The 23,908-nt window shown below is 57.8% G+C and overlaps 1 protein-coding gene across 9 annotated transcripts in view; it reads left to right on the top strand.

Moving 5' to 3' along the window:
• Window positions 1-23,561, top strand: part of Smarca4 (SWI/SNF related, matrix associated, actin dependent regulator of chromatin, subfamily a, member 4) — a 99,396-nt gene extending 75,835 nt beyond the window's left edge. For 3 of the 9 annotated variants that reach the window (XM_023717122.1, XM_023717120.1, XM_023717121.1), the window contains exons 21-35: window positions 86-193; window positions 894-980; window positions 1,810-1,856; window positions 2,710-2,876; window positions 4,537-4,700; window positions 6,156-6,383; window positions 6,639-6,737; window positions 6,990-7,067; window positions 7,583-7,801; window positions 13,451-13,713; window positions 21,652-21,760; window positions 21,842-21,943; window positions 22,508-22,640; window positions 22,733-22,875; window positions 23,167-23,561. In XM_023717122.1, coding sequence (XP_023572890.1) covers window positions 86-193; window positions 894-980; window positions 1,810-1,856; window positions 2,710-2,876; window positions 4,537-4,700; window positions 6,156-6,383; window positions 6,639-6,737; window positions 6,990-7,067; window positions 7,583-7,801; window positions 13,451-13,713; window positions 21,652-21,760; window positions 21,842-21,943; window positions 22,508-22,640; window positions 22,733-22,875; window positions 23,167-23,199 — 1,980 coding nt within the window. In that variant the 3' untranslated portion in view covers window positions 23,200-23,561. Of the gene's footprint in view, window positions 1-85; window positions 194-893; window positions 981-1,809; window positions 1,857-2,709; window positions 2,877-4,536; window positions 4,701-6,155; window positions 6,384-6,638; window positions 6,738-6,989; window positions 7,068-7,582; window positions 7,802-11,419; window positions 11,503-13,450; window positions 13,714-21,651; window positions 21,761-21,841; window positions 21,944-22,507; window positions 22,641-22,732; window positions 22,876-23,166 lie in introns of those variants that run through there. The other 6 variants (XM_004632860.2, XM_023717123.1, XM_023717126.1 and 3 more) reach the window with 6 other exon arrangements.
• Window positions 23,562-23,908: the final 347 nt, after the last annotated feature.

Here is a 23,908-nt window from a genome sequence, read left to right as displayed (position 1 = left end):
GAGCCTGACTCTGATGCTTACACAGGGGTGGATGGTGGGCTGGGCAGGCCATAGCTGTGCAGCCTCTGAGCTCTGTGTCCCGCAGGTGGAGTATGTCATCAAATGTGACATGTCTGCGCTGCAGCGTGTGCTCTACCGGCACATGCAGGCCAAGGGGGTGCTGCTCACCGATGGCTCCGAGAAGGACAAGAAGGTGGGCTCTGGGGTCCTAGTGTCAGGGAGGGCCCTGGGTAGGCAGCCTGTGCTTTGGACTTGGGCCGCAGTAGCCAGCAGGACTCCCACCTCGTGCTGTGAATGAGGCCCCAGGGGTTGGCTTGAAGGGACCGCCAGGGTGTAGTGTGACATTCTGTTTGGGAGATATTCCTTTGACTGCTATCTGGCATTCTCAGCAGGGTAGGAGGTCCGGGAGCCGCACTTCCCAATACCAGGCCATGCTGGGGTTGCCAGTGTCCCCCTCTGGGTCCCTCAGCGGATCTGGCCCCACTCCCCACTGCAGGATTGAACCTGTCCTGCCCAGAGCACAGGCCCCTCAGGCCTGCCCCAATGCTGGCCACAGCCAAGTCCCCACTGCTTCCATGCAGCACTGTCTTCAGGTCCTTTGCTACCTGGGCTGCTGCGGCTGGCTCCTGGTTTCTGTCTGTCCAGGGTAGCCATCCCCCGACCCTCTGTCTCCTGAGTCTCCACAGCTTACCTGGCTAGGCCCTCCTGAGAGCCCTGCAGTGCCTGGGGAAGCTGGCATCACAGTGTTTGGGATCCATACCTCAGCTTCTGGCTAGACCCACTTTGTCCCACCCCCACCGCCTCCTGCCCAGTGTGCCCAGCATGCTTCCACGCTGCGCCCTCCTGCACCCACTGTACCCTGACTGGAGACCCCATCTCCTCTGCCTCCCCAGGGCAAAGGCGGCACCAAGACCCTGATGAACACCATCATGCAGCTGAGGAAGATCTGCAACCATCCCTACATGTTCCAGCACATCGAGGTGAGCCCGTCTGCCACCCCACACACGCATGCAGGGAGCCTGTCCACGTGCTCCAGGGCGGGGCCGAGACCCTCAGGTTCATGTCCTCTCTGACTGCTTTTTAAACATAGCCTTGAGCCAAGCATTGTGGTGTATGCCTATACCCCTAGCACTTGGGAGGCTGAGGCAGGAAGATCACCAAGAGTTGAGGGCCAGCCTGCACTGCAGAGTGAGACTATGTCACAAACAGAAAGTCTTAAATGTGTTGGATAGTGATACTTACACGTCTTCCTCTCTATGACCCTGTCTTTTGTAAAATGTATTTATTAAAAAAAAATAATGTATTTATCTCTGGTTCTGGGGATGGAGCCCCGGGCCCCAGTGTGCCCCGCTCATGCTCCACCAATGAGCTGGACCCAGCCTGAGCCAGACGCGCTTGTCTTCAGGCATCCAGACCCCGCTGGGAAATGCAGCACTCCGGAGAGTGGCTCCCCGAGGCCCGCCACAGGCGGCCTGAGCTTGGCGTTCACCGCGCCTGGAGCAGCCGTATGCCAGGCTAGGGCCGCAGTGGTCTTCGGGAGCCACAGTGTTTCCTCCCGAAAGCACCTCGCAGCTGTTTCCTAGTGCAGGCTTCGGGCGGTGCCCCTGCTCAGTTGCGTCCTGGCCAGGCTGTCTCTCTGTGCGCAGCAGGCTCCATGGCCTTGCTCCTGCTCTGCACCCTCCACCACCCTGCTCGGTGGCTGAGAGCATGGTGTGTCCTCCCTTTGGGAGCGCGTACATCAGGACTCTGAGCCTGGAGGCCGCTCTGAGGCTGGCCGGCCCTCACTGACCACTTCCCATTCCCTTGCAGGAGTCCTTCTCGGAGCACTTGGGCTTCACTGGCGGCATTGTGCAAGGGTGAGCAGCTTCCTGCTGTGCGGGGGACGGGAACCCGGGGCTTGGCTCTAGCTCGGCTGGCTTTGTGGACACGTTTGTTCACTGTCCACGGCACCACATTCACCAGGTGAAGCAGGTCCCAGAGGAAGGGACCAGCACCTGGCGCTCTCATGTCCTCTGAGAGGCAGGCTCCCGAGGAGGACTGCCCTCCAGGCCCACTCTGCACTCTGCTCACAGCCCCTGGGGTGTCATGGGCATTCTTCCCTGAGCCTCCTGGTGCCTCGCTCTCCGCACAGCCACATTTTGGGGTGTCTTTCGGGAGGCATGGACCATGCTGCCTTAGCCCCCGTCTCTGGTCCTGGTGCCTTGCTGTGCACGCCTCGCAGTTGAGGCTGCCGTGGTGACCCTGGCTGAGCAGCTACCTTGAGTGAGGCCGCAGGGGGCAGGCAGGAGGGCCTCGTGTCCTTGCTGCCACGGCACATAGTGCAGCCCTCACTGCTGCAGGGCCGTCCTCATCCGCAGCCTGCTGCACATCTGCGCTTCCCACTGGCAGGAAAATGAGGCCACAGCTGCTGGGTCCTGAGCCTTTATGCCCAGAGCTTCTGCTCCAGGATGGGGACAGAGCCCTAGTTTAAGCCTGCTGTCCCCTTAGTTATGAACCACTCCTCTTCAAAGCAGAGTTAGGTGACAAGTAGCTGGTCTCTTTGGTCCCGCATCTTGACCAAGAGTGGCCTTTGTTTCTTTCAGGGGTGAAATGGCTATGCCGTGGCTGGGTATGGCCTGTTTTCAAAGCCATCCCTGTGCTTTTGCTGCTCCTGGCCCCCACAGGCTGTGTTCCTAACACTCCGTTCTTCCCGCCCCTGCTGTGTACCAGGCTGGACCTGTATCGAGCATCAGGCAAATTTGAGCTCCTCGATAGAATCCTCCCCAAGCTCCGCGCCACCAACCATAAAGTGCTGCTGTTCTGCCAAATGACCTCCCTCATGACCATCATGGAAGATTATTTTGCCTATCGTGGCTTCAAATACCTCAGGCTGGATGGTGAGTGGGGCAGGGCCTAGGGTAGGGCTCCTGCCTGTGGGGGCAGCAGAGGCATAGGCCAGGGTCAGTGGGTGGTGGTTGCTTAGCCAACAGCATGGAAAGGCCTGGCACGCCAATGTGAGAGGGCGTGGTGAGGCTCTGGAGCTGACCCTTCCAGGGCCGCTACATCCAGGCAGAGTGCTGTTGATACTCAGTATTGAGCATCTCCGGGGACCACCAGATGTACTGAGGGAGCCACGTGCCTGCGTCCTGTGCCCGTATCCCTGTGGACCTTCCACCCTGTGTGTTTCTACCTCCCCACTGCCAAGGCACTCTGGGAGGATGGGGCTGTGAGGCGCCCACATCAGGCTGGTCAGGACCCTCAGGGCAGAGCCGCTAAGCAGCTTCTGTTTTCCTTGCCCAACCTCAGAGCCTTTCCTAAGCTTCAGAGCAAGCATGTCTCAGCAGAAACCCCCACCTCTGTCCCCTTGTCCCCACCCTGCTGTTGATACTGAGTATTGTGTAGGCTGTGGTTTTGTGAACCATGAGCCTGTGCGTGCTGGGGTCCTGTGCATTTCTGGGGACCCCCCTGAGTATGGTATCCTACCAGGTGGCCCCTTCCCAGCACTTGCTGAGTCATCCCTGCCCCAACTGTCTTCAGGGTGCCGCGTGGATTTTTTTTTTTTTTTTTTTTTCCAGAACTGGAGATTGAACTCAGGCCCTTCTTGGGGTTTTTTTTTTTAGGCCCTTGCTTTTGCCAGGGAAGCGCTTATTCCACTGAGCCATCTCCCGAGCCCCTGCCCTGTGGACTGAGGCTGAGCTCCAGGTGGCTGGAGCCCCCATGCCCTGTGCTGGCCCCTTAGCTGCCCCTCCTGACCTCATGAAGGCCAATCCTTGGCCGCCAGAGGAGGGGTCTGGGGCCAGGGCTTATGTCTGCTTGGCCATAGCGCTGTCCACCACACCTCACACAGTTATGGCATGGGTGGGACTCTGTCTCCTCCAAAGTAGAAGCTGAGGGCACCTGTAGTGGGCTCTAGGCACCATGCTATGCCTGTGACAGGGGCCCAAGGCAAGGAGCATGTAATGTCCCCAAGGAGGTCCCCATTTTGCAACTGTAGTCTGAGTTCCCAGCAGTGAGGGCAGCTTGGAGGCCCATGTTGACACTGGCACTGCCAAGGAGCTGCATCCTAGCAGCCACGTGAGATCCCTGCAATCCCCCCCATTCCTCTGCTCTAGGTTTTGGGTGTCTGGGTCACCCTTCCTGCCTGTGGTCCCTGACTCTTCTGTGGGGCCTCTGAGCTCACAGGACCTCTGTGTGTTTGCAGGGATAGCACTGTTGGTGTCATTAGCCACTGGGCTGCTTGCTCTGCCCAGAGGAACCAAGCAGGAAGCCAGGGAGGTGGCAGAGAATGGTGGCAGCAGTGGCTCTAGTTGGGTGGCCCTGTGCTTCAGCCCCATCTGGACAGTTCTGCCAAGCATTGGCCCACAGAGACCTGCCAGCTTCATGAACAGGCAGGGTGGGATTTTTTTTCTGTCCCGGATGGGATGTCTCTGGTGACACACAGCATGTGCCAAGTGTCTAGCCCGTGCTGCCCAGACTGGAGGATGGTGGCCATCAGAAGCAGGTGCCCCTCGGGCCCTGCCTGCCACCGGCCCACACTCATGCTCTTCCTCCTCACAGGAACCACGAAGGCGGAGGACCGGGGAATGCTGCTCAAGACCTTCAATGAGCCCGGCTCCGAGTACTTCATCTTCCTGCTCAGCACCCGCGCCGGCGGGCTGGGCCTCAACCTGCAGTCAGCAGACACTGTGATCATCTTCGACAGCGACTGGAACCCCCACCAGGTAACTGCGCCAGCCAGAGCCTGCCGCATGGGGGGCAGCCGAAGGTTCCCCAGGCGGGCCAACCGACCTCTGAGAAGAAAGGCTGCAGATTGCACCATTGTTGTTCCCTGGCATTATGTCACTGAGAAAACATGGGGTGCTCCCCTCCTGTCAGCAGTGACTCCATGTAGGGCCCTCCATGCCTGCATGATTGTGCTGTGCAGAACAAACTTGGGCTGAGCCCCTGGCCCTGCCTGCGCCCAGGTGGCCCCTTGGGTGCTGTGTCTTTCTGTGCCACAGCCGGGAAGTCAGCGGTGCGCCCCCTGCCAGCTGCTGTGCAGCTCACATGGCTGGGGCTTCCCAGTGCAGGCAGCCACAGTGACTCACAGCAAAGAGCCCATGTACCCCCAGTGCTCCCTGCCATGGGCCCTCCAATTGCATATCCATTAGTGGGTGTCCCCGCCTGCTCCGGGACCCTGCAGCCTCCCCAGCTGCCCCTCAGCCACTGGTGTTGCTGCTCATGGTCCTGGGCATCTCCTGTGGTCCAGTTGGCAGCACCTGGCTTGTGTTGGTCAGAATGACCCCTGCCTGGCCCACGGGCCCCTTTGTCCCTCTCAGGGGACTTGTATGAGGCACTTCTGCCCATCTTGGACATGTCTCCCTCATGGTGTACCTGCTTCTGCCACCTAGTTCCACCTGTCTGTGAGGCCTGGATGTGTCCCTTCCAGCCTAGAGTCAGCATAGTATGTAAATCAGCCCATCTTCGGGGAGAGCCAGCTCAGTGTCCCTGCTGTTCTCTGTGACCTGTGCGAGCATAGTTAACCTGATAGCTGGCCAGGCTTCCAGGACACAGGCAGGACAGAGGCCCAGGGAACCCAGTGGGGAGAAAGAGCAAGCTGGTGCACGGTGAGCAGTGGCCTGAGGCTTCTCTTCTGTCCCCGCCATTGGGCCGATACTTACATGATCCTGAGGCAGGGACCATTCTGGAAGCCACCTTGCTCTGTGCTAGCTTGGATAGGGAGAAAGAATAGTGTTTGTAGCTATGGCTGCCACATTAATTCACATGGGGGGCACAAGAAGCTGCTGTCAGCAGGATGAGGCTCAGAGCGGTTAAACTGAGCCAGCCCTCGGCCTGGGCTGCACAGCTAGTGGGGCTAGTACTTGCAGCCATACTAGGCAGCCTATGCTGCCGCCATTGCCGGCCTATGGAGAATGATGTGGCCATGCCAAGGGTGCCCAGGCTGTGATGGGCACAGAGGAATGTAAGCCCCAGGAGTCATCTTCTGAAACGGCCCTTTCTTCCCAAGTGTCTGTCAGGTGACAGTAACATAAAAGTTACTTCTGGGCTCTGATTGAGCCCCAGTCTCGAGGGACAAACGCCACAGGCCAGGTCTCATTCCCTAGCTCTTGGCTCACGCATTGCCAGGCTGGGTGGCAGAGGGGACCCAGCATGGAACTGACGGCCGCCTCCCACAGGACCTGCAAGCGCAGGACCGGGCGCACCGCATCGGGCAGCAGAACGAGGTGCGCGTGCTCCGCCTCTGTACTGTGAACAGCGTGGAGGAAAAGATTCTGGCGGCTGCCAAGTACAAGCTCAACGTGGACCAGAAGGTGATCCAGGCGGGCATGTTCGACCAGAAGTCGTCTAGCCACGAGCGGCGCGCCTTCCTGCAGGCCATCCTGGAGCACGAGGAGCAGGATGAGGTGAGCACAGCGCCAGGCCTGGCCCCGGCCCCTCCCCGCGTGAGTGGTGGACGCATGAGCGGCTTTCATTTTTGGTTTTGTACCTTTTTTTGCACTCTTATTTTTTTTGCATCCCTTTGGAGTAAAGGGAGTGTGGGCTGAGCGGAAAGAGGATGAGTACTTGCTTTCCCTTTGAAGTGGTTTTTTTTTCTGAACTGCTGGTGACAGACGCCGGATTGACAGCCCTGGAGACTGAAGTCCTCTATTTATCCACAGAGCAGACACTGCAGCACGGGCAGCGGCAGTGCCAGCTTCGCCCACACGGCCCCTCCGCCAGCGGGCGTCACCCCCGACTTGGAGGAGCCACCTCTAAAGGTGAGAGGGGTAGTTCAGTCTCCACGCCCATTCAATCCTCGGCTTCTCAGCTGAGACGGCCAGCAGGGCCCTGGTCCCACGAAGTGCGTGTGCGTGTGCGTGTGTGAGCCTCTCGCTGCCGTGTGGCCCCATCCACCGCAGCTACACCGGGTCGCCAGCTCATTTCCCACGGACGCCGCCGCTCGCCTCCGAGCCCGGCCACCGCCCAGCCCGGCCCCTCCACCGTCACACTAAAGCCTTGTAATCTTTTAGGAGGAAGACGAGGTACCCGATGATGAGACGGTCAACCAGATGATTGCCCGGCACGAGGAGGAGTTTGACCTGTTCATGGTGAGCACTGCAGGCTGGTGGGCAGGAGGGACAAGGGGGCCTCCGTGGCCAGCACCTTTGGGGCGGTCTGCACCCCCACCCTCCAATATCTGAGTTGCAACATGGTGCTGGAAGGTGCTCCTAGCAGTTAGTGGAGTTGGCAGCTCTCAGTGGCATCACTAAGCTGCCTGTGGCCCCATTTTCCAACCTTGACCCTTGAGCTTGTATAGACTACAGGGACCTTGGTCTGTGTGTGGCCCTTGTGGTCCTGCAAGGTGACTGTTCTGAGGCCTCGCCCCTTGCACAAGAGTTAATGCTGTCTAGGCCAGTGGGCTCTTGAGATCCCAGGTGACAACATAAGGGAAGATGCTGTCATGCTCAGAGGCACTTGTGTGGAGCTCACTGCTGCCCTCTGCTGGGGTCCATGCCCACAGGGCTCTGGGTTCTGTTACTCATGGTGGCCAGCTCCCCAGCAACCCTGAGGCTGTGTCCTGTGGTTGTTCCGTTGCTGACCCATATTCTATGCCCACTGCCAGCGCATGGACCTGGACCGCCGGCGCGAGGAGGCCCGCAACCCCAAACGGAAGCCACGCCTCATGGAGGAGGACGAGCTCCCGTCCTGGATTATCAAGGATGATGCTGAGGTAGAGCGGCTGACTTGTGAGGAGGAAGAGGAGAAGATGTTCGGGCGCGGCTCCCGCCACCGCAAGGAGGTGGACTATAGCGACTCTCTGACAGAGAAGCAGTGGCTCAAGGTACATGCTGGAGAGGGCCACAGCCTGTAGGCTGGCCTGGCAGGGCTGGGACCAGGTGTGGGGCCGAGGCTCTGGTGTGGTGGCCGCAGACTGGCGCCACTGCTGCCTTGGCCCTTTGAGTGTGAGGCAAGGTGCAGCCTATCACTTAGGGGAAGCAGCATGCACTTGTGCTCCGCAGGCCACTGTAGGTAGGGCCAGTGAGCAGAGCTCCTCGCCTGCTCTGGCGCAGTGGCAGCAGTGGTAGCCCTCATGTAGCAGCTGGCACCTGCCTGGGTGGCACAGCTGTGGCCAGCTGAGTTGCCCCTCAAGGTGCCCTGGGACTTCCCATGGGGCTTCCCCAGCCCTGTGCACCTTGGTGGGTACCTGACATAGAGGTCCACAGTAGCACCTTGGTGACAGATTGGACTGTCCCCATCTTGGGGCTCTGAGATGGGGCTAGGGACAAAGAGCACAGTCCCCACGCTGTGTGCTGGGAATAGCTCTTCCAAGAAGGTAACTGTCACTCTTGGCCTGCCCTCCCGCTGTGCACAGCACACAGGGCCAGGAAGGGTGCCCCGAGAGATGGAAGGGGAGGGGGCCCAGCCACAGCCTGCCCTGCACTTCTGAGGCAGCAGGTGCCCTTTGAATGTGGAATGAACCCAGCTGCACACATCGTGAGCGTTGTGTTTGGGGTATAGTTTATATACGGCGCTAGCACGCTGTTACGGTGTCCAATTTAATAGTCATGGTGGGTTTTCTGTAATACTGGGTTTGAACCCAAGACACTGGCCATGCTGGCCCAGAACTCTACCACCGAGCTGTGCCCAGCCCATGGTGCTGGTGTGACAGAATATGTCACCACCCCAGAGAAACCCTGGGCTGCTGTTTCAGCCCAGCCATGGCAGAAACCACCACGCTGACGGGCTGTAGCGCTGTGCCCGAAGAGGCATCATGTCTCGGTGGACTCTCGGGACCCGTGACTGCCATGGGTGCTCTCCCCGCGCCTAGGATTTTTTTTTTTAATTATTTATTTTTATTTATTACATTTATTTATTGTGTGTGTGTGTGGCCAGCTCAGCCCACCAGGGGGCGGGGCTGGCTGGCATGTGGTGCTGGGGGATCGAACCGCGGTCCCTGTGCTTTGCCAAGCTTGTTTCAAGTAGGTACTTTAGACCACTGAGCCATCTCTCCAGCCCCAACGCGCCTAGGATTTTTGAGGCTTGTCTGCGCAGCAACACACAGCACCACACTCCCTTGAGTGTATGGTGCTCACGTGTGAAATGTTTTCCTCCCGGTAGTGGCAGGCATGTAGGTGGCAGCATCTCAGGGCATTGTGGATAATGCTACTGTGGACATTCTTGTGCACCTTTCTGTGTGGACAGAAGCTTTGATTTTACTCGGGTATATACCTCGAGTAGCATTACTGGAATGAACGGTCCTTCTGTGCTTTAACTCTTTGGAGAACTGCTGTGGCCGGGCCTGGCGGCTCATGCCTGAAATCTCTGCACTCCGGGAAGTTGAGGCAGGAGCATTGCAAGTCAGAGCCCTGTTTAGGCCACTTAGCCAAGTCCTGTCTAAGCAATAACCGATGAGCAGGCCTAGACCTGTAGCTCAGGGCAAAGCCCTGGGTTCTATCCCTGAGTAGGGGGAGGGACAGAAGGGCGGCAGAAACAAACCCCAGAACTCTGGGGACAGTGGCCCACGTGGCTGCGTGCTTTACAGCCCTGCACTTGTGTGGAGGATAGGACTCATGCGGCCCACCCGCCCAGCCCTGGCCCTCTGGCCCTGTGCTCACAAGCATGGGCTGCTTTGCTGAGCTGAGTGGCTGTTACAGCCTCTGGGGAGAAGGGTGGGTCACTTTCTCTGTCCTTTTCTTGTTAGGGGTAGGGAGTGTTATTTCAGTTTGGTATATTGCCCTGTTGCCCAGGCAGACCCCAAGCTCAAACAGTCCTCCTGCTCAGCTTGCCATGTCCCTAGGTTGCAGGCCATGTGTGCCCAAGTACCCTGGCCTTTGTCTACATTGAAGATATGTCAGCTTCATACTAAAGCCTGACAGAGCTGTTCGAGCCTCTTGGCAGAGTTGGCGTGGCAGAGACCTGCCCTCCTGTGGGCGCCCCGCTTCCTGTGCCTGTCCTCTGGAACACCAGCGCTTCTCCGCATCTGTCGCTGAACGGTGCTTCTTTTTGTCTGGCGTCATATCTGAGAAACTATTTCCAACCCATGGTGACAAATATTTGCTCTTACATTTTTCTCTCACAGAGCTATAGTTTTATACTAAGGTTTTGATCTATTTTTATTTAAATTTCATTATGGTGTGAAGTAGAGGCCCAGCTTCGTCTATATGTAGATGGCCATGTTACCCACTAATTTTCTTCCTTGATTTTAAAAACTTTGATTAGCATGTTTGCAGTGCACAGTGAATACTTTCCCTGTGGGGAGGGAACACAGCTCATTTTTTGTTGTTGTTGTTGTTTTGTTTTTAATGTATTTGGCTCAGGGTCTCACTGCTCAGCTGGGACTCATAGTGATCCTCCTGCTCTCAGCCTCCCGGGCGCTGGGATTACAGGCACACACATCGCCTGTTCTTTTTGTTTGTTTGTTTGGGGGTTTTTGGTGATACTGGGGATTGAACTCAGGACCTTGTGCTTGCCAGGCAAGTGCTTATTCTACTGAGCAATCTCCCTGGCCCTCTGCTTGGTTTTTTGCATGTCCCGTTTTCCTCATCCTCCATCTCTTGGTCACCTTCCCATTTGTAAGAAATCTGTTTTAAACCCAGTGTGGTGGTACACGCCTGTCGTCCCAAAACTCAGCCCAGGCAACTTAGCAATCGGAAAGAGGCCCTGAAAGAACAGATGAAGACAGACTTCAGTGCAAAGACCCTGAGTTCAGTTCCCAGTTCTAAAAAAAGAAAAAAGTGGTAAATATTTGGTTTAAAAAATCTGTATTAGGGCCAGCCAGATAGCTCAGTGGACTAAAGCACCTGCTTCGGCAAAGCATAACAGCCGGGGTTTGATCCCCCCCGGCCTGCTTTGCCGACCCTGTCCCCCGGGTCCCACTGAGGCTGCAATTGAGATTGGGCGTGGTGGCGCACCCTTGTAATCCCAGCTCTTGGGAAGCTGAAAACAGGAGGATCACTGTGAGTCCTATCTACATAGTGAGATCCTGTGGACCCTGCCCTAAATTCAGAAAATAAGTAAATACATAACCTGTATTAGAAGTAGGTACTGTGGTTCACACCTGTAATCTCAGCACTCAAGATACTGAGGCAGGAGGATCACTGTGAGTTTGAGACCAGCCTGGGCTACATAATGAGTATAAGGCCAGCCTGAACTATAGGCTGAACCTTGTCTCTGAAAACTTAAAAAAAAAAAAAAAATGTGTTTCCTATTATGTGCCTTTTATTTTGCTCTTTATTTATAGTTGCCAGGCACTGTGGTGCATCCCTGTAGTCCCCAGGACTCAGGAGACTGAGGCAAGATGATCACTCTGAGTTTGAGGTCAGCTTGGAATATATAGTGAGACCCCAGCTCAAAAAAATCAAAAAAAGACTATTTATACTTTGAAATTCTTTTTTAAGAGAAACCAGGCAATATTTAAGCTTCATATCTGATTTATTTCACTTAATGTTATATCCTCAAGGTGCATCCCGGGGCCCGGGATGTAGCTCGGCGGCGCAGCACCTGCTTGGCAAGCATGAGGTCCTGAGTTTGATTCCCGGTACCAAAAATAAAAGTGCATCCATTCTCCTACAGACAACTGAAGTTTCTCCTTCCTTAAGCCAGTGTAACACTCTGTCGTGTTCTCCTTACCTGTTTATCTGTCACTGAGTGGAGCGAGGGCTTGTTGAGGAGACTTTTTCCCATCGCTTCCGTCCTGCTGTGGCTGACATTCAAGTCCCTAGCTATGAAGAGCACACGACAGGCCTGTCCGTCTCGTGCTGCTGGCCGGCACACAGCTGGTGCCGCCGCTCTGGCTCCCTGCACACCAGGAGCCTCTAGGATTCTGCATTTGTTGCTATGGTGAGCCCCTCCTCGGGCCCTGTGTTGACAGAGCACACAATTTGGCACATAGCCCGTGGAAAGCTGACCCTGATGTGAGGCCACAGGGTAGCAGGGAGGGTTCAGCCTGGGTGCTTGGCTTGTGACCACCTCAACTCAGCCTCTGCCGCTGTCTCAAGTGGCCTTGTCCTCCGCCTCATGTGTCATTTTCTGTCTCTTATAAGGACTCATTTGCCAGGCTTAGTAGCCTAGACCTCAAGACCAGCTCCTCCAGGGACTGAGGCAGGAGGATTGCAAGGCAGAGTGGAGCTCACGGGTGGACACCCTGGGTTTTGAGCTTAAGAATTGCAGATGAAGGGAGGGACCACAGGGGAGTAGAGTGGTGCTCGCTTTGGGCCTCACCGTGGTGTCTGCTAAGATGTCGTTTTCACACAAGGGCATGTGACCAGGAGGACGCAGTCAGGCTGCCTCATCCCTGCCCGCTGTGCACCTCGCCTTTGCCCCAGTGCCTGGCCCTCCTAGCCACCACACCTGTCGTCACAGCTCAGCCATCCTCATGTCTTCTTTGAGGCCAAGGGCCTGACCTGGGTCTACTTGTGGCCATGTCCCTGACACCCAGTCCTGGGTCCCCATCAGAGGTGTCACCGAGGCAGTGTAGCTCAGACCAGTGGCTCATACCTATCCTCCCAGCACCCTGGGAGGCTGAGGCAAGAGGGTTGCAAGTTCTAGCCCAGCCAGGGAAACTAAGAGACTTAATGAGGCCCTGTCTCAAGATGAGAAAATGAAAGGTCAAGGCTGTAGCTCAGTGCAAAGGCCCTGCGTTCAATCTTAGCACCACATGCAAAGAGAGACGCTGAGGGCAGGGAGTCCTCTGGGATCCAGCCCACCCTCTTCCAGCCACCAAGGCCCTTGGGTCACAAGCGAGATGCAGCAGTCTGCTGAGATGTGGTGGCCATCGATTCTTTCTGTGCCGCCCCATTGTGCCCTTCTCCCAGCAGTGTCATCACAGTGAATGGGAGCTGGCATGGCTGCCAGGTGTGGTTGAGTGGAACCTACACGTAGGACAGGAAGGGGTAGGGCTGGAGCCAGGCCAGCTGGAGTGGCCAGAGCCCCTCACTTCCTCACAGAGCCGCAGGAAAGACAGCCTGATGCGGCAGGGCCGTGGGGGCGGGCTCCTCCGATAGGTAGTGACCACCTTGGTGTCCCTGAACAAGAGCCCTGCATACAGTCACAGTGAACTGGGCACAGTGGCGCATACCTGCAGTTCAGGCTCTAGGCAGACTGAGGCAGGAGGGTCTCGAGTTGTAGGCCAGCCTAGGCTATTTAATGAAATCCTGTTCCAAGATTCAAAAAAGGGTGCAAAAAAAGGCCCTGAGTTGCACCATTGTGGGGCTGGGGGCCCATAGTAGTCAGTTCTAAGCGAGGTGTGTAATTCATTAGTTTTTTGAAGCAGCCAGGGAGAGCCAGGGGCAGAGCAGTGGGTGCTGACCCCTTTGAGCAGTCAGAGCTCCTTAGCTGGCCACAGGGCAGCGCTGGCTCTTTCAGGATGGGCTTGGCAGCCGCCAGGACAGGACAGGGAGGGTGGGGGCCTCTGCCCTGCCGGGCCCTCGGGTGCGCATCGCGGCCTCTGTGTGTCAACCTGGGTGCTGGCTGTCCTATTTTACTACTATTGACCCTGAAGGCCATCGAGGAGGGCACGCTGGAGGAGATCGAAGAGGAGGTCCGGCAGAAGAAATCGTCACGGAAGCGCAAGCGGGACAGCGATGCCGGCTCCTCCACACCGACCACCAGCACCCGCAGCCGAGACAAGGATGACGAGAGCAAGAAGCAGAAGAAGCGGGGGCGACCGCCCGCCGAGAAGCTCTCCCCGAACCCGCCCAACCTCACCAAGAAGATGAAGAAGATCGTGGATGCGGTGATCAAGTACAAAGACAGGTAAGCGGAGGGCGCGTGGAGGCAGGGCTGCCCTAGTGGGCGCCGTGGCAGTGAGTCCCGGCGCGGGGTGTGTGACGGGCTGGCAGCGTCTCGTGGCAGGCAGCCGGGAGGCTGCGTGGCCAGCGCTGTGCCCAGCGCAGTGCGGGTGCGTTTCCGGCCTGGCTCTGGGTCCCTGCCCTCAGACTTGGCTAGGGAAGGGATGGCGTCCCAGCAGGGAGCCCCAGTCTGTCAGTGGGCTCGAGAAGGGGCCACAGTGACCCCTGGCAGCTGTCCTGAGGCGCACCCCTGCTGGCTGGGGCCTGCCACTGCAGCCGTGCAGCCGAGTTGGGCCCTGCGAGACTCAGCCAGGAAGGTTGGGCTCAGGGCTCGCACGCCACAGTCCGCAGAGCCTCAGGCCACTGCGGAGGTTTAGCAAGTGGCGGCTGTTGCCGTGCCCAGATGTATGACGAGCTGTGCTGTGACAAGTTTTATTGTAGAAGAAAGAGAGTGATGTGGGAAGAGATGAGTTCAAGTTGAACAGGTAGATCTGGAAATGTAGCGTGTGTTGTGAAAGATGAACGCGGAGTTCAAACCTCACCGCTGAGGCAGATCCGCAGCGAGCCGGAAGGGGGCGCACCTTGCGCCGCGCTGGACCTCCCCCAGCCCGCGCGTGCACCACAGCGTTCCCTGCTTTGGGCCTCGAGCGCTTCCCTTACGTCAGAGCTCCTTTGGAGGTCAGGGGGGAGGGAGGGCAGACCGCGAGTCCTGCTGCTCGGGACATGTGTGGAGGGAAGAGGAGCGGGCAACGGTGAATGAAAGCTGCGCTTCCCGCGGACACGCAGGCATGGCCGCCACCCACACCCACGGAAGGGCTGGCGAAAGGGCTGCCCTGGGCGAAAGTACGGGACCCCGCGGGGACCCCGCGGCACAGACATCAGTCTCCAGTGCCTGAGTGAGACTTCTTGGAGGCTTGTGCCTGCACGCGCTGCCTCGCTGTGGCCTAGAGCATGCCTGCCGTGGGGCGGGGTGGTGAGCGCAGGGCAGCCGGACCTCCGGGCCCACTGGGAGTATAGGCTGGTCTGTGGACCCCAAGAGTGGCAGGGCCATCACCTCCCACAATGGGGTCTGCCTGGTAGCCCCCTATTTGGAGAAGTGGAGGCACAGTAGGACTCCGTAGGCCAGGAGCACAAACACATGGCTGCTGCGTGATCTTTCCAGACAGGATCTCCTTGCCTTACCCAGGTCTCTGGGTGCAGGCGATCTTCCCCCTGCGTCCGCTTCCCGAGGGGCCCCATGGAAAATCATTTTGTTGAGTGAAAGATGTGAGACATTGGGCCGGGGAGATGGCTCAGTAGGATAAGCGCTTGACTGGCAAACGCAAGGATCTGAGTTCAATCCCTGGTTCTGGGAGAAAAAAAAAAGATGTGAGACATTGACAGACACCTACAGTGTGCCTCTGGTCACAAGCTGGTGTGGGACGCGAGATGGCAGGGACCTGCTGCAGGGCTAAGGGGACAGTGGCAGGTGTGAGCTTCTCGGTGCTGGGACTATAGATACAGCTGTGTATAGCTTGTCTATAGATCCAGATGTGGACACACAGATGCATCAGAAAAGTCCTTGGCCTGGGATACAGCTCGCAAGCACAAGACCCTCAGTTCAATTCCCAGTACCAAGTGGAAAAAGAAAAAGTCCTTGTAGGCCTGGGATAGCCAAGCGTGATGGCACACGCCTGTAATCCCAGCACTCGTGAGGCTGAGCCAGGATTACTGCATTTATAGAGGCCAGCCTAGGCTACAAAGTGAGCTCAGGGCCAGCCTGAGCTGCATAGCAAGACGCTATCTCAAAAAGTGCTGAGGAGGCCGAGATAAGATGATCACTACAAGTCTGAACTGTGTAGTGAGACCCTGTATTGAATAAATAAATAGGCCTGGGGTGTTTTCAGAGGAAGATAACCCACTGTGATCGCCTGCCTTACTGGAAAAGCCTCATTCACAACTCGCTTAGCCGCATGTTCTGTGACAGGAGTAACAACTCACCTGGCTGCGCACAGTCCTCAGGCCTGAGGCAGATGGACGAGGCCTCTCCCAGCAGTGAAGCCAGCGCTTATCACAGTAGCAGAGCAGGGCCTGCTGGTGGGGCTACTGAGGCCCAGTGTGCTGAGAGCACCAAAGCCAGGCTTAGCCTGCACTGCTCGCTTCTGTCCCCCCAAGGGGCAGGTTCCTCAGTGGGGCTGGATGTATGGTTCTATTTTTTCACAGTCCTGGGAATGGTGAGGCCCTTGTACAAGCTGAGCAAGTACTGGGCCACTGAGCTACATCCCAGCTTTAACTTTGAGACAGCCAACCAAGTTGTCTTGGCCGGCCTTCCGCTTGGGATCCTGCTGCCTCAGCCCCCAGGTAGCAGGGATTGTAGGTGTGCTGTACCTCTATGCCTGGCACTGCTGTTTCAGTGTGTGGGTGGCTTCAGAAGACTTGAGCTCCTGAAGCCTGGAAGCGCCTTGGAGGGAGACATGTGGCACAGGCCCCAGGGACTGCAGGTCTGTACGTGGAGCCGAATAGCCTGCTCCCTGTCACCTAGTCCACCAGTGGTCACCCTGGGAGATTTAAAGAAGCTTTTCTGGTTAGAAACTACCTTATTTGCAGATAATTTCAGAAATGGTGTTCAGGACAAACTTGGCTCATTTAGTGTGGCTTTTTGGCTTTTGGAAGGGGCTTACTGGAAATCAAACTGGTCCTGGCACTTGCTGAGCTATCTCCCTGGCCTTTTTTTTTTTTTTTCATTGTTAACTGGAAAATCTGAGTGAAAATGGTGTGGCTCAGTCTGTCTTGGGGTTAGGGAAAATCGAGTGCCTCCCCCGCACCACAGTTCTCTAGGACTCAGAACCACCTAGCGCCATCAAGCTGCCCTGAGGCTGCGGAGCACAGGCAGCATCCCGAAGGAGCAGCACACGCTCAGCAGGTGACGCCCTCACCTTGCAGGGCCACACAGCACCAGGGCTGCGGGTCAGGCTGGAGGGCCAGTGCGGCTCTGCTTGCCTCTCCCTGCAGCTTTTTACTGCTCATTTCTAAAAGAGGAAACACAGATGGAAAACTTTTAAAATTTGCTTGGAGCGCTGTAGCTGAGCTCTGTGATTGAGTAAAACATGAAATCTGAAGGAGGAGCTCATTGCTACAAACTGCCTCTCCTGTGCAGAGACAGCCAGTGTCACGGTCATCTGTGCTGAGCCGGAGCCCACCTTGTTGAGCAGGAGCGTGCTGCTGTTTGTGCCGGCCCTTGGGACGCTTTGTGGAGGCAGCACCCCTGTGCTCTTTGTGGAGGCAGCACCCCTGTGGCAGTGGGGGCCCGAAAGGTGGTACATAATGCAGTGCCAGGCATGGAGTCCACACTCCCCTGTCATCCCCATGGCAGGTGCCCCAAGATTCCTGGGTACTGTGAGGGCAGCATAGCCTGGTCCCAGTGTGGTGTGCATGGGGCAGTGAAAAGGCCCTCCCACAGCGCCACATGCCCCACCCGCCACAGTGGTGAGGGGCTCAGGCAGCCTCCACAGGGCCTGGGCCACAGATTGTGCTGGGAAGAGGTGGAAGAGTCCCAGGAGGGGACCCTAAGGAAGCGCCAGGCATCCCCGAGCTGGCCCGGAGGAATCTGCCTGAAACCTAGACGGTGGTGTTCGAGGTCACTAGTCTCCAGGCACGATGAGGAGCTGCCGAGATCTGAAAGGCGGCTGGTATGCGTGAGGATCAGGTTCCATAAAGAAAAGGAGAGAAAACAGCAGGAAGAAAGGAACGGAAGTGGCAGCTATCTCCTTTATCACGGAAATACTCAAGGGCTCTGGGGACCAGGGTTGGTCCCCGTCACCATGGCAGCCAGTGCCAGAAGCAGTGTCCTGGCCCTCTGGGATGCTCCGGGGAAGGTGAAGCAAGATGTGATGCTGGAAGGCGCCACCCCCACAGACAAGGCAGCCACAGGGCGACTGCGGGCCAGTGGTAGCGTGGTGGTTGCAGCGCTCACGAGCTCTAGGGCGACAAGCTGTGGGACAGTGCAGGACACTCGTCATCTGCACGGACCACCATGACTTAAGCTTGGCCAGCCAAGTGTCCTCGAGCTCAGAGTTCTCCCGCCCCTGTGCCTTGGTTTCCACCTCAGCATTTGCAAGAATGGACATCTGAGTGGGGCAAAGAGGGGTGGCCTGAGAGGACGAGTGACGGCACGGCGCGGGGCAGGGTAGGGGCTGTTCAGTCTAGGGCCTGTTTCTTCTGCCCACCCTGAGCCCTGCACCTCCTCAGGAAAGTCAGAACCTGCTTGGGCCTGGAGAGGAAGGGGGCTGTGTGTTGTGCAAGAACAGGCACATGTTTGTCAGGCCAGGCGCGCTTGGGTACAGAGGTCACTGGGTGAGTGGTTACGGGGCTGGCCACACCCAGGAGGCCTCCTGAGTGGGCAAGAGAGAAGCCCCAGGGCACCCCAGCAAGAGGCTGGCCTGGCCTGGAAGCTCCTGGTATGCAGCTTGTGGTGGCGAGGGCCCGCAGGCGCTATCTCATCTCATGGTCACAGCGAGAGCCACGCCTTGTGCAGGCTGTGGCTGCCTCCACCTGGCTGGAAGGTTCCGGGCGTGCTGGCTCTGTGCCTTATAGAGCCTGTCTTAGGCCCAGAAAAGCAGAGCTGTTGTCAAGCAGCTGTAAACCTAGAACACATGCGTGCATGCAGCCAGCAGCCTGAGGTGACACTGGATCTGTGTGCAGAGTGGGTCCCTTTTCTCCTTCCTCTGCTGGTGAGTGTGCTGAACCCCGACCCCCCAACCCCGTGCATGTGTGCTCAGCACCCCAGGCCCCTCATTTCTTTGTTGGGACTCTACTGTCTGTGCCACTCCCGGGGCGCTCAAGGTATCCTGTCTCCAGGTACCACCATAGTAACAGGAACACGAATGTGACAAAGCTGCAGAGGAAGCGCACTCAGGGCTGCTGTCACCCAGCCCTGTGGCCACCCCAGGGCCTCCCACTACTCACTCCCTAGTGTGCAGCTTCTCCTGGCTCTGCTGGGCCTGTGGTCCATGGTGGGGAGGCTGCTGCTTGCTGTGCTGAGGGTCTTGCCTGCAGGGGGCAGCGCTGAACCAAGTGGTTTCCAAGTATTACAGGGAGAGCGCTGCCCGGATTTTTAAACCTAGGAGCCGGATTTCATTGTGTAACTGCTCGAGACTCTTAAGGAACAAATGCTTGGGGCCGGGGAGATGGCTCAGTGGAATAAGCGCTTCCCTGGCAAGCGCAAGCACAAGTGACTGAGTTCAATTCCTGATACCACCAAAAAAAAAAAAGAAACAAATGCCAGAATGGTATGGCGCCACTGCAGTCCCTGCACTTGGGAAACTGCAGGTACAAGGCCTGCCTGAGCAACTTAGCAAGAGCCTGACCTGAAATTTAAAAGGGAGCAGTGTGGGGCCGGGGAGATGGCTCAGTGGAATAAGCGCTTCCCTGGCAAGCGCAAGTGCCTGAGTTCAATCCCCGGTTCTGCCAAAAAATAAATAAATAAATAAATAAATAAATAAAATAAAAGGGAGCAGTCACAAGAAAGGATGACTGCAGGGAGGCAGGCCACCTTGAGAGACATCACAGAAGGTGGCCTGCTGTGGACAGTGGGAAGGAGAGTGGAGCTGGAGCCCTGTGCAGTAGAGCGAGCAGGGACCCACCCAGCCGCACCAGGCACCCAGGACCTGTGTGGATCGGGCCATGTTCAGGTTGACTGCTTCTGCCTGGCTGAGGCAGTTGAGGCTCAGGGATAATGCCGGGATCCATCTGCAGTGTCTGCCATGGTTGGAGGGGGGGGAAGCCGGCATTCGGGACGGGTTGACCATCCCTGAGCCAGGATTTCAGGGCGAACCAGATCTGCGCACGGGCACAAACACACACAAGCCACCACCTGTGATGTAAGCCCGAGAAGTAAGGTTGATTTTTAGGCTGGGGGTAAAAGTGCACCCCGTAATCCCAGCTCCTAAGGATACCGAGGCAGGAGGATGCAAGTGCCATGCGTATTAGTAAGACCCTTTCTCAAAATAAATGTGGCTGAGGACATAGTTTCATAGTGGAGCATTTGTCTAGCATGCACAAAGCCCTGGGTTCAGTTCCCCGGAGATAAAAAATTTTCCAGATAATTTCTAGATCAAAAAATAATTCAAAACATGAACAAATGAAATTCAGATTTCAGTGTTCGAAAGTGACGTTTACTGGAACCCAGCCCCAGACTGCTCACACAGCGCCTATTGCTGCATCTTCCAGCAGGAGCACACTTGGGCAGTGGTGCGGTGAAGCCTGGTGCCATGGCCACTCATGGCGTTGCTGAGCCTTGAGTAAAGAGCAGCCAGCGAGTGGGGAGGGGAGACGGGCCCCAGGCTTGGCCTCGGCGCCCAGGGCGTGTACTCTGCCTGCCTCAGGGTCCCATGTGTCCATGGCCAGCCCTCATCACTCAAGTGTCTGGGTACTGGCTGGCATCACAGCCCTGAGGCAGTAGCCAGGGCTCCCCTGTAGCTCCCTCACGTGGAGTTGAGGCCAAGCTTGGGGTGCTGATGGAGCCATGCTTAGCACAACGAGCAGCAGAGAACAAAACCCATCAGGGGCACCTGGGCCTGGCTGGGCCTGGAGGTGACACGCTCAGTGAGGGAGGCTGGGTGATGCCCCCGACCTCTGCCTGGCCAGCCCAGGCTCCATCCCAGCAGCAGCCTGGGTGGAAAGAAGGCGCACTTGGCCCTGTGGTCTCATTTCCAGAGCTGTTAAAGCCTGAGGTGGTGTAGACACCCAAGCGAGCACACAGCAAGCCTGGTCTCCAAGGAGACGGAGCCGGGGGATGCAGTCTCCCTTTATCTGGCACCAGTTGGAACTGTGGCTGAAGCCGCAGCCTGGAAGGACAGAGACAGCACCTTCTAGTGTGTGCCAAGCGTCTCTTCCTTGGTCCCAGCAGCACAGCCGGCAGGGCCAAGGCTGGCTGTGCCACTGTCTTCCTCCACAGTGTGTGGCCCCCGTGCGGGGCACACCAGGGGTCTAGGGGAGCCTGCCACAGAAACGAGAGGCCTCCTGGGATGCCATCATGTCCCTGCCTCCTTCAGGACAGTGACCAAGAAGAGAACGGGCCTGCTCAGGACACCCAGGCAGCAGGCTGGGTGGGTGGTTTTATCCCTTGGAGTTCCCTTGAAGAAGAAATGTGGTGCACAGCCTAGCCTCAGGAGGCTGAGGCAAGAGGATCACTGTGAGTTTGAATTTTTTTTTTTTTTTTTTTTAATTTTAGGACATGGTCCCATTGCATAGATCGGACTTGTAGTGATCCGCCTGTTTATAGCCTCCCAAGTACTGGGATTATAGACACATACCACCATGCACAGTCTCAATCGCTGTCTCAGCGCACCCCAGAGGCAGGGCCAGCATGGCAGGCCCTGGGATCGAACTCCGGGCCCCTGTGTCTGCTTAAGCAGGCACTTTAATCTGCTGAGCTACTGGCAGGCAAAAAAAACTAGAAAAAAATTTTTCTTTAAATATGGAAAGTGGTGGTGTGGACACAGCCTTCAGGCTAGGATTGCAGGACTCTACGGTGCTCAGGGGAGGCCACATCTAGTCATCTCTGAGAGGACACAGGAAGCGAGCAGGAGAGAGGAGGGAGGTGCAGGGCTCCCCACACCAGGGCCACAGGCACCCTACTGGTTCTTGCCTTGGTAGCTGAAGGTTGCCCTTAGCTCAAGGCCACCCCCAAGGGGCCTGCTGGACCAGCTGCACCCCATGCTGAGCGGGTGTGGGGGAGGGGAGGGCACCGGTAAGGGCAGGGTGGAGGTTAAAAGGAAAATCAGCCTGGGCGTGGGCCTGCCGTCAGGTCACACCGTGTTAAGGGGCACCTCGGGGCCTGCTGTAGCTTCTCGGCCCACGAATGAAGCGGGGTTCCCAGGCAGCGCCCACCCTGGGAGTGATGCTCGCCCGTCCTGCCTTGCAGTAGCAGTGGACGGCAGCTCAGTGAGGTGTTCATCCAGCTGCCCTCACGCAAGGAGCTGCCCGAGTACTACGAGCTCATCCGCAAGCCCGTGGACTTCAAGAAGATCAAGGTAACCACCACGGGGCAGGGCCACCTGGCCCAAGTTGGGATGGGGCCTCAGGGCCCTGCTGAGGCATCTCCCCTCCCCCAGGAGCGCATCCGCAACCACAAGTACCGCAGCCTCAGTGACCTGGAGAAGGACGTGATGCTGCTGTGCCAGAACGCGCAGACCTTCAACCTCGAGGGCTCGCTGGTGAGCGCCTGCAGTGCCTGCTTGCTGCTCAGTGCATGGGGCAGTGGGGGCTTGTGTCTGTTTCTTGAGATGGTCTCCCCTGGTAGTCCAGGCCGGCTTCAAACTGGGGAGAGGCGCCTGCCTCAGCCTCCTGAGTGCTGGGACTATAGGCCCATGCTACCACATCTGGCAAGTTGACAGTTTGTTTTTTTCCCCAGTACTGGGAATTGAACTCAGAGCCTTGCGCTTGCCAGGCAAGCACTTATTCTACTGAGCTATCTCCCTGGCCCAAGTTGACAGTTTTTAAAGAATTCCTGGTTTACTGTTTAAAATAGAGAAGCAGCACAGGCTTGTTGCAGACAGTGCCTGCCCCTCCAGCACCGCACTCCGCCTAGCCCTACGCGCTTGGCACCTTGGGGGTTTTGGTCTCTCACTAGCTCCCCGGGAGGCGTCCTGGGCCTCTTCCTTTCCCATCAGGAAATGGGCAAGCCACAACCCAGCCCCGCTAGCGGCAGAGTGTCCTAGGTGTGGGGGGCAGGCGGGCACCTGGGTCGAGTGCCTGGGCCTCAGCAGCATCCTCCCCAGATCTACGAGGACTCCATCGTGCTGCAGTCAGTCTTCACCAGTGTGAGGCAGAAGATCGAGAAGGAAGAGGACAGCGAGGGCGAGGAGAGCGAGGAGGAGGAGGAGGCCGAGGAGGAGGGCTCTGAGTCGGAGTGTGAGTATGTGGGGCAGCCGGAGGCTGGGTGTCAGGTCTAGGGGCCCAGCCCCGGCCCCGCTCACCTGCGTCCCCCCATGCCCTGCCCACAGCCCGCTCTGTCAAGGTCAAGATCAAGCTGGGCCGCAAGGAGAAGGCGCAGGACCGGCTCAAGGGTGGCCGCCGCAGGCCCAGCCGCGGGTCCCGGGCTAAGCCGGTGGTGAGCGATGATGACAGTGAGGAGGAGCAGGAGGAGGTGAGGGCCGCACGGCTGGGTGGGGGGCTGAGCCCACAGCCGGGAGCTCACCTGCCAGGTCCCCAGGTCCCTTCCGCTCTGACCTCTGAGGCTGCCTGTGGTGACAAAGACACTGCAGCTGAGGGCCGGGGTCCACCTGGCCTGACAAGGTGTGTGTGGCCTGCCGGGCTGCCAATACCACAGGCGAGGCCAGAAGGGGTGCAGGGACAGGACGGCAGGCCGTGACCTGGGCAGGTGGGCACCCGTGGGAGTGGAGGGACAGTGGTGAGCCTCGCCCTCTCCTGTCCCCAGGACCGCTCAGGAAGTGGCAGTGAGGAGGACTGAGCCGACATTCCACACCTCCATCCGAGAGCTGGCGTAGCCCTTAGCGTAACGGGTAGCACAGACGTAGATGAGCCTGGGAGCTGCATAGACGCGAATTCCGTATTTATGCGACAGCGCTGTAGGACCACAAGTGGCCTAGTGGGGTGGTGGTGTGGCGAGCATTAGCTGCTCGGAGCTGGCCGTGGTGGCGCGCACCCCTCCCGCAGCACCGTCGCAGCCTTGGGTTGCTGTAGTGAAGCGCGTGCATGTGTGCAGCCACCCACCCTGCGGACTGTACCTTCTGGGTAGGCTGGGCTCATGGGCACAGCCGGCGGGTACGTCAGTGTCACTGGATGTCAAGCAGTAATAAATTAAACCAGCAACGAGCCTGTGTCTGCTGCGCCTGCATACGGGCTCCAGGTGGCTGGGCGTGGGGATGGTGGGTCTCAGCCACTCAAGCTCCAGTGTCTGGAGGGCAACACGGGCCCCAGACGCGGGAGCAGGGGCCCAGGTCTGTCTTGGTGCAGCCTGGAGAGCCAGGTAGTGAGAACAAGGCCCTGGGCACCCATCTCCCTGCCCCTCTGACTCCTGCTCCCCCTCGAGTGTGGGTGGGCCTGGGACGCTGGCTGCCATGGACTAGCCCTCCAGCCAGGAGCTGCCCTCCCCTTATTCCCAGCCCAAGAAACCCAAGAGCAAGCCTGGCACGGGCCACGTGCACCTCTGAGATGCC

The sequence above is a fragment of the Octodon degus genome, unplaced genomic scaffold, assembly GCF_000260255.1.
Source record: "Octodon degus isolate 3935 unplaced genomic scaffold, OctDeg1.0 scaffold00050, whole genome shotgun sequence".
In the NCBI taxonomy this organism is placed as follows: domain Eukaryota; kingdom Metazoa; phylum Chordata; class Mammalia; order Rodentia; family Octodontidae; genus Octodon; species Octodon degus.
This window is presented reverse-complemented; position numbering and strand designations above follow the sequence as displayed.